The sequence below is a fragment of the Mytilus californianus genome, unplaced genomic scaffold, assembly GCF_021869535.1.
Source record: "Mytilus californianus isolate M0D057914Y unplaced genomic scaffold, xbMytCali1.0.p SCAF_5, whole genome shotgun sequence".
Taxonomy (NCBI): Eukaryota; Metazoa; Mollusca; class Bivalvia; order Mytilida; family Mytilidae; genus Mytilus; species Mytilus californianus.
In genome coordinates, this window is record NW_026262701.1 from 40,347,977 (window position 1) to 40,358,119 (window position 10,143).

Consider the following 10,143-nt stretch of genomic DNA (forward strand, 5'->3'; position numbering starts at 1 on the left):
AACCAAAAACGATTGTCAGGAAGTAGAAATTTATAATAAAAAAAAAGCTATATCTGATATTCTTTTAAAGGAAAACTTTATTTTGCTGCGTGTCAAGGCTTCAACTAAAACATGTTAATTTTATTAAATGAATAAAAAGGACGATGATGTAATCAGGTACACCATACAATACAACGAGAGAACAACCAACGAAAATCACTGAATGGCATGTTCATGACCTGAGAAAGACAAAGAAAAATTGTGGCGGGGTTATCACGCCTGTGATTGGGAGTTGAAAAAAAAATTAGATTTGCTCACTCCTCTAAGGTAAAACTGGTTAGATAAGAAGGAAGACAACACTGACAACATGTATCTAGAAGTTAGCACAAAGTCCGAAACTGATGGTTAAGACAGAAAGTACTTCCGGAATTCATTTTGTTTTCGATTTATTCGCCAACCAAGCCAAACATGAATAATTATTAGGAAGTATAACAAACTACAATTTAGGGTAGACAATCATATTGAGTGCTTTGATCTGGAAGTCGGAGAAACTACAAACAAAAACAGGTCTATAAGATATCAATGTTGACCTAAACAGCCAGCTATATACATTAAAAAAGCATATTCAAATATTTACAAATTTCCTGATTGTGCCATAATAGTTGTGTCTAAAAATTATATCAGTTTCAGTGAAAGGGAGACGATTCAATTTTAATTACAAAAACATGTAAGTTTGAACTAAAGGTACTAGGAGGATAGCTCACAAAATGATGCCCCTGTCCTGCAAAGTCATGAATTGCAAGGGGCAATCTAAAATAGTTCGGACCAAAATAAATTAAATAAGAGGTGCACAATGTCTATGGTCCTATAATGTAAAGATTTGGAGAAAGTTTATAAAAATAATAATTATGGGTTTAGAGGGAAAGGAGGATACACACGTGTACTATAATAGTGTGAAGTCCGTTTCCATGTCATTCACAAATAAACCGTAAAACTTGTTAAGATGAAAAACTCAAATCAGTGGAGCAAAAGTATATCATTTGAGTAAGATTCTGCGAAGTTTAACAAAATTCTGCCAAGCGGTTCAGGAGCAGACGTAGAAAAGTTGCGAAATGACTACAGCTCAAAGAGGCTACATTGCGACGAGTGTAAAATAAATGTCATAATGGTATTGTATCATAATGTTATATTATCATAATGATGATAAAATCTTACTTTCAACTCCATTTACAGTATTGACTAAACCAGTTGTGAATGCAGTAGTATTCCATGGCTTAGGAACATAGCTATCACAGTCTCCAACTACTGCTAGAACAAGCCCGGGGGTTTCATATTTATTTTTGGTCAACTCTTCCCATATTATTTCTGTCTTTTGTGGTCTTCCCTTATCATATACTTTCAGCGGTCCTGTGTTGTAATTTACAGCACTTTCTCCGTCAATTCCAGTGTTCTCAAGTTTAAATCCCGTCTCCACAGTTACTGTTATGTCTATTCTAAATTTAAAAAAGAATAGCTTTAAAAATGGCCAAATATCACTGATAAAAAACACACATGCACCCCACAGCTTTTATATTTGCACAAATACTGTGTATCCTAGTTCATACAGTATCTCATATAACTAGCACCCTCATGATTGTTAACTGCTATTTTTAAATGAGACACGGTACAATTGCAGTTTTTTTTTTAATTGTAAAAACCAGGAGTTCGATATCTTGGCACAGTTCACTTGACACGATAGTCTTTTCATAAAGACCGTATGTTGACCTTTAGATGTTTTTATTTTTTGTGTGTGTGTGCGTCATTTTGTTGCTGTCCCGTGGACGCTTATCTCACATCTTCAATTTGTTATTTTGAATTACGTTCCATGACCCAAACTGTCTTCAAATATACAAACCATTGTTAATTAAAATGAAAACGTATAGAAAACGTCATTTGAACTCTAGCGTATAGTTATCGCTATGGCAATCATACCACATCTCATTATTTGTATATAAAACATTAAACATACATTGTAATTGTTTTGTTACAATTGAAATTTTGCTTTAGGAAAATGGTACATTTAAAATAAAAATAAGAGGTTATGGTTCATTACTCTAACCTTTTTCAAGCACATGGCTTCTACGATTCCTCAAATTGAAAAATTTTCTACCACAATCAACAGACTTTCTACAGGTCAGTCATGATTACACAACTTGCAAATTTAATTGAAACGTATTAAGAAAGATTTGTAAAGGTACCGTAACAATTGGTATCACACTTAGTGTTATTGTTTGATTTTGTGATCTGCCTTGAGAATTGTTCCTTGCTTAAACAATTATGCACTCGTGATAAACAAAGAGTCAAATAAAAAAATCTAAAATTGTTCTGTTTAGGAATCATCGTTAATAAACTGTGGTATATAATACACAAATGATAGGGCCTAAATAATAATTTCAAAATACAATTGATTAAAAACCCAATAAAAACAATTTTTACATTACAAGTATATTATGTATCTTATCATTTGAAATGTTTTGTATTTTTATATTTCACTTAATATCACGAACAGAAGGTTTATTTAAAAAATATTCATTATATACATGAAACTTATATCTTTTCCTTTTTTGCCTGAATGAATTATGAAAAACAATATGCAAATATATCAGTTGATCGATTTTGCTCCTCGTGGCCTTTAGGTTAATTAAATATGGAAAGAAGATTACACTGCATCAAAAGATCATAAATCTAGCAAAATTATATGATACTACGCCTACAATAGTAGGAGCTTTGTTATTTGTCTGTACGTCTGTCCGTCCGTTTGTAAGTCCCATATCAGATTAGAAATTTGTCTTTTACTAGATAGTTTGCAATGACGTTTTGACCTACATTTTGCGGGACATGCACATATAAGTTTTAGGTTAAAGTTTTGTATACGAAAGTTATCAATGAAGTTGTGGTCACATCAACTTTGGGCAATATCCTTCATCATAAATTAGTTCAATCGAAAATACCTCCCTATTTTAAAGATCAGTCTGTACCAATCATTTCTTATACCTATACCAAGCCAATTGCAACTAAAATTTTCAATTACAAACACGTGTTGTAGGATCTCAACATTGACTACTTCAAGTCTAAACCTCCTGATTGCACCTGTGCTAGTTCCCTATTCATTTATAATCCGGTTGGCCACGTTATTACCGGTGACCTCAACATTTTCAATAACACTTCTCTGCGAAATGTGTTATACAAAGGTCCGAAATATCGTGAGCCTAAATCCATCAATTGGAAACACAACTTCAAAATACTGATGGATTCAGTAGAGAATTATGCCAGGCAATGGGTTAAACGCGCAAAAGAATACGTAGATACTCTGTCCGAATGGATTAAGCCTGTTAGGTCGTTGATACAAATCAGAACTAAGAACTGAATGGGTCTATCAATACCCATGCTACGTCAATCTTTCAAGAACCAATTGTTGTAAAACACTTGTCCTACCTCTATGACAAATATTTTGTTGTCCCCGCAGATAAAGCCCCAACAACATCGTTTTGTGTGTAAATCACATTACATAAACTGCTTGATAAATGAATTAGGTATTGACAATTCACTTGGAAACTCAACATATACCCCCACGACACTTACTAAAGAGGAAATCCTGGATAATCATAGGTCTGTTCTATGTTCCTTTGGAGTTTTTACCAAAGATGACGAACTGGATCTTCCATCACTGTATTGGATACCTAAACTACTTAAGTGTCCTTACAAACAACGGTAAATTGCTAGGTCTTCCAATTGCTCCACGAAACCTCTTTCTAAATTATCAACATTAATTTTATCAGCAATCAAAGCCGGGCTTCAAATTTATTGTGAGACTGCCTATTCCAGATGTGGCGTGAATTAGATGTGGATACAAAAAAAATCCAAAGATCTTTTAGAGTATATACAATCTAAGACTCTTTCATCTTGCAATAGTATTAAAACATTTGACTTTTCTACACTTTACACAAGTATTCTCCATTCCAAACTAAAAGACAAATTGAAAGAGTTGGTATTACTTTGTTTCATAAAAATGAAAGGCCAACGTAGATACAAGTATCTTGTCCTAGGGAGGGATAAATCCTACTTCGTAAAAAATCACACTGATTCAAACAAAAAATTCTCTGAAACTGACATTATCAAGATGCTTGATTTCTTTATTGACTACATATTTGTTACGTTTAATTGGAGGACGTGTTTTTCAACAACCTATAAGCATACCCATGGGAACCAACTGTGCCCCTCTTCTTGCCGACTTGTTCCTTTATTCTTATGAGGCTGACTTCATACAGGAGCTTCTTAGGAAGAAAGAAAAAAAGTAAGCAGTATCCTTTTACTTTTCTTTCCGCTATATAAATGATGTTCTCTCACTAAATAATATTGGTGACTATGTTGAACGCATCTATCCAATCGAACTAAAGATAAAGGATACAACAGATACAGTTAAGTCTGCCTCATATCTTAACCTACATCTAGAAATTGACAATGAGGGTCGGTTGAAAACAAAACTTTACGACAAAAGAGATGATTTCAGCTTTCCAATTGTGAACTTTCCATTTCTGTGTAGCAACATTCCAGCAGCGCCTGCATACGGAGTATATATCTCCCAATTGATACGATATTCCCGGGCTTGTATTTCCTATCATGATGTCCTTGATAGAGGGTTGCTGCTCACAAGGAAGCTATTAAACCAAGAGTTCCAAATGGTGAGGTTGAAATCATCCCTTCGTAAATTTTACGGACGCCATCACGAGTTGGTTGACCGTTATGGAATATCCGTTTCATAGATGATAGCGGATATGTTCCTAATGTCGTAACTACAATCCCGTTCCCTTTTCACCGAATTAGACTATTTACCGGGTTTGTACTAATATGAGCAACACGACGGTTGCCACATGTGGAGCAGGATCTGCTTACCCTTCCGGAACACCTGAGATCACCCTCAGTTTTCGGTTGGGTTCGTGTTGCTTAGTCTTTAGTTTTCTATGTTGTGTTTTGTGTGCAATTGTTTGTCTGTTTGTTTTTTTCTTTTTTAGCCATGGCGTTGTCAGCTTATTTTCGATTTATCAGTTTGAATGTCCCTCTGGTATCTTTCGTCCCTCTTTTTGAACTTTGTCCTGTTTATTTTGATATGAACTTTAAAATATGTGCCAAAATTAGAATTTTTACGGATATTTCTTATTCTTATGAACATTCAAAATGTGACAGAACAATCGGGACATGGTATCTTTATGAAATAAGATGATGAGTTATGATTGCCAATGAGACAACTATCCACCAAAGTTCAAATAAAGTGGATGTAAGCAATTATAAGCAACCGTACGGCCGTCAACAATGAGGAAAACCCATACCGTATCGTCGGCTATAAAAGGCCCCGACATGAAAAATATGAAATAATTCAATTGAGAAAACTAACGGCCTAATTTATACCTGGTTTTTCTGTCAAATATGAATCTGGAAAGTCCTAATTTCAAATATATACGTTAACTTGCACACTGGTATTCCTTTCCATTATTCGTCTGGTTATTACATGAAAAATAACAGATTAGATATCAGTGTTTTGCTGTTCTACTAACGTGGAACCTTGAATCGGAAGTACATGGCAAACTGATTAATACATGGTCTTTGTAATTACTCTCGACCCATATCATGCCCTCGGGTTGATATGTATCTCGGGATGATAACCCCGCCTATGACAAAAAAATTAACGAAAAACAAATATGACAGACATGAACCAACGACAACAACTGAACAACAGGCTCCTGACTTGGGACAGGCATATAAAGAATGTGGCGGGGTTTATCATATTCATGAGCGATCAACCCTCTCCCTAACATGCATGTTTGTCAATATTTGGATAGTACTGAGCAATCATATTTGACTACGTTACAGTTAATGAAATTACACATTTTGATTATAAGACTGAGATTTAGGATTACAGTTGGTATGTTAATGTTATTTTAGTCATATAAAGTTGAAAGTACTAGAAGGAGGACCAAGGTCAAGTCGACTTTTGCCTTCATTCAAAGGTTTTATGGTTATTGCATTTTTAACCTTATTAATAAAATTTAAAAAACAGGGTGTAAATTTAGCACCAGAATAAATCAAACCCTTTTTTAATGGAATATAGTAAAGTAAAAAAAAGACAATTTTGTGTTCAGGTCAAGGAACAGTTAATGGGCTATGTCACAGATTTTGCTAAAATTTGGCAACAACCTCTGCTTGTTGAATTATAATAACTGCAAATGGAAAAAATAATGCATTTCATGTGCTTTCTATACAATTTTTCACATATTTTGACAGAATTCAATAAGTAATATTTCAGATGATAAAAGAGATCATAGTGCCTAACAAGATTTTGTAAGGTACACGAAATTGACCCTAAAACGATCGTATTTAACTTTGATGTCCAAAAGTTAGGCAGATCGGACATATTATGACTTTATATACTGACTACTTTTATTTGGGTTTAATTGTAATTATTAAATTTTAATGACACTGAAAAATGTCTTTTTGTTAAGATAAATAATAATTTTATCTGACGTAGCACATATTTCGGTATTTCTCTTCGAAAAATGACTTGTTTGATGGAATAAAACATATGATTTGTTAATTTACTCTTTTTTTCTCGGGAATAGGCTATTAAAAATAATTTATCTAATCTACATGTATATGTGGAAAATTTTGTAAAAATATAATAAGTCGCAATTCATACCTTTAGTTTCATTGATAAAATATAATATAGACTCGTCTCATTTAAGATAATGTACACTTGTGTGTACATGTAAAAAGGAATAAAATTGAGAATGGAAATGGGGAATGTGTCAAAGAGACAACAACCCGACCATAGAACAGACAACAGCAGAAGGTCACCAACAGGTCTTCAATGCAGCGAGAAATTCCCGCACCCGGAGGCGTCCTTCAGCTGGCCCCTAAACAAATATATATACTAGTTCAGTGATAATGAACGCCATACTAAACTCCAAATTGTACACAAGAAACTAAAATTAAAAATAATACAAGACTAACAAAGGCTAGAGGCTCCTGACTTGGGACAGGCGCAAAAATGCGGCGGGGTTAAACATGTTTATGAGATCTCAACCCTCCCCCTATACCTCTAGCCAATGTAGAAAAGTAAACGCATAACAATACGCACATTAAAATTCAGTTCAAGAGAAGTCCGAGTCTGATGTCAGAAGATGTAACCAAAGAAAATAAATAAAATGACAATAATACATAAATAACAACAGACTACTAGCAGTTAACTGACATGCCAGCTCCAGACTTCAATTAAACTGATTGAAAGATTATGTCTTCATCATATGAATATCAGGCACAATCCTTCCCGTTAGGGGTTTAGTATCATACCATCATAACATATATGAGAAGAACATAACCCGTGTCATGCCAACAACTGGTTTTTAAATAAATGTGTTTAGTGCCGATGCAAAGACCCTATAAGTGAATCAATATTAACGCCAAAATATGCAAAAAAAAGCAATTATAATTCAGTTTTAAGAAAAAATAAACATAATTATTAACTTTATACAGAAAATTCGCCCTTTTTAATCATTTATTTTTTCACAAATAATTATACATGAATACAAAGTAAACTCATTTCGTAAAATACTGCAAAAAATTTCATTCTGATTGGTATAGTGGTATTGTGATAAAGTGCGTTGAAATAAACCGTTGTGTAGAAAACATCGAATTCCCTCACACAATGTTTACTTATCACGCACTTATAATGTATTATTTTTCGCATTTTCAGTTATAGTTCAATGAGCCAGAGTTTTACGCAAAGTTTTACCAAAATCTGTGACATAGACGTTTATGACTTAAACTTAAAAACTTCGAATTAATATAAATAAGGAGATGTGGTATGATTTTCAGACAACTATCCATTAGAGACCAAGTGACGTGAATATAAGCAATCAGACAAAAAAATAGTTTGACTCACTGCAAGCTATAGAAGGCCGCTACAAAACAAAACATTAAAAAAACCAATTCAAATGTAAGATTATAATGTAATAATATCAAGTGTATTATGCGAACTGAAATCGATACTTTATACTTGTTTTAAAATTTAACTTACATTTCATGATGTTGGACTCTTGAAATATCTCCCATATTTTTACCGTCTAAATATTTGTAGCATTGTCCAAAACTCAAAGTATGACTAATACCTAGCTTGTACAGATTATTTAATGCGCAGTTATTACCAATACCGAACTTGTACAAATTATTTAATGCGCAGTTATTAAGATTTACAGAAAATTACGTTTACGTATAATGTATGTCATGTATACTGAGGTTTTTGTGAACTATAATTGATATGTGGCCATTTAAAATTCAGATTTTTGTCATTTGATAAAGTGTTTTAATTATTTTGATGCATGTGTTGACTTCATATTCAATAGTAGGTAATTGATAAAGATGATACAATATTTTAAGAGAATAACTAGAGATATGCAGATTATAGCCGAACAAGCGTATCGCGACAAACGACCGAAACAGAATCCGTATTTTATTATTCAATACTATTGAACCAATTACCCAGTCTATATTGTTTTACAGATTTGTGTGTACTTCTTTACAGATCTTCTTTTTGAGACAAAATACAGCAAACCATAATGAACACCGATTTCCACATGACGCTGAATAAACAACAATCAATCAATGATCATATAGTTTAGTTTAAACATATTTTATTTGCATAAACACAAATTGGATGAGACACAAGTCAATCAGACTTATGAAGTCTTCTCCATTTAACATATTTAACAATACAATATATAAGAGCATGCATACATTACATACTATTTCAACATTTGTTTAAATTGGACAGAAAAATTAAGTGGCACAAAAGTAGTAGTAATCAATCATATAAAAACCTAGATATACCAATGAACACCAATGAGATAGAATAAACTTTGTCATTTGAATTCCTTTGATAAATTGTTTAAGAGAATAAAAATTAGAGTATTGTACTTCACAACACTACCTTGTAATTTTTACATCACATTATTAGCATGCTTGGTATAATTTATACTATAAAGAAAATAATCAAAGTACTGAAGTACTGAACATCGGATGACCGCAGCTTCTTGTGGATGGTCAAAAGCACATGTCACAGAAATAGATCACATCTCTATACCTGAAACTGAGGTTACTTTACAGAGAAATATTTTTTTCTGATACAAGTTCGTACATGGATGATGAATAAATGACAGGAAATTCAACCGCACCGTAATAACTATTATATTGTAGTGATACAAATCAGTATACCTGGGACTATAATACTAATATAATAATAGTCCCAGAGTATACACTGGTTTGTTGTTATATATTATATTTAATATTACGGTTGCATGTATATATAATTTTCATCTATTTGTATATCATTCTATTCTACTATTCTAATTATAGTGCAGTGCAAGTGCATGGTGGACACTCTTCTGTAAAAAAATCTATTTTTCTAAAAGATTGGATATGAGAAGCCATTCATATTTTCCCGCAAAACAATAACAGAGTTATCGGTCCTTGCAGGGAGTGTCGCAAAACGTTCTTGAGATATTTTTCCGTAAGCTTTAACACAATTTTTCGGTACGTGTGCATAGATATCATCAATGATTATTTACTTTTATATATATAACTAACGACAACACATTTTCATATTATTAGTTTGTGTTTTAATAAAAATATGTATAGGAGTATCCATAGAAAAAATGAATTTGAAACAAGCGATAAGTAATGTTATTTTGCACTAGATAATGACCGCGGATCTATAATTTTTATAGATCGGTTGAAAACCCAAAACTAATTTGCATAATGGAAATTTAGGCGATAGCAATACATCGAAATGACCTCATGGTCATCGCGATGTAAAATGTAAAACAAAAATTCCGAACTCCAAGGGAAATTCAAAACGGAAAGTCCTTTATAAAATGGCAAAATCAAAAGCTCAAACACATAAACTACCTTAACCAAAGTTGCCATTATAATAATTTTACTATTCATTTTATATCCTAATAGACGTGTTAGGAAAGGGATTTAAATACTGTGCTGATGTTAAATACCAATACCGATACAAGATTTAAATGTGGACTTTCTCAAAATGCAATTGCATTGAAAAGTATCCCGGCGTAG

General features: G+C 32.8%; 1 protein-coding gene across 7 annotated transcripts in view; it reads right to left on the reverse strand.

Moving 5' to 3' along the window:
- LOC127702076 (transient receptor potential cation channel subfamily M member-like 2) overlaps positions 1–8,235 on the reverse strand; it is a 177,100-nt gene extending 168,865 nt beyond the window's left edge. For all 7 annotated transcript variants that reach the window (XM_052206086.1, XM_052206087.1, XM_052206083.1 and 4 more), the window contains exons 1-2: positions 8,090–8,235; positions 1,195–1,472 (exon numbers count right to left, since the gene is read on the reverse strand). In XM_052206086.1, coding sequence (XP_052062046.1) covers positions 1,195–1,472; positions 8,090–8,124 — 313 coding nt within the window. In that variant the 5' untranslated portion in view covers positions 8,125–8,235. The remainder of the gene's footprint in view (positions 1–1,194; positions 1,473–8,089) is intronic.
- Positions 8,236–10,143: the final 1,908 nt, after the last annotated feature.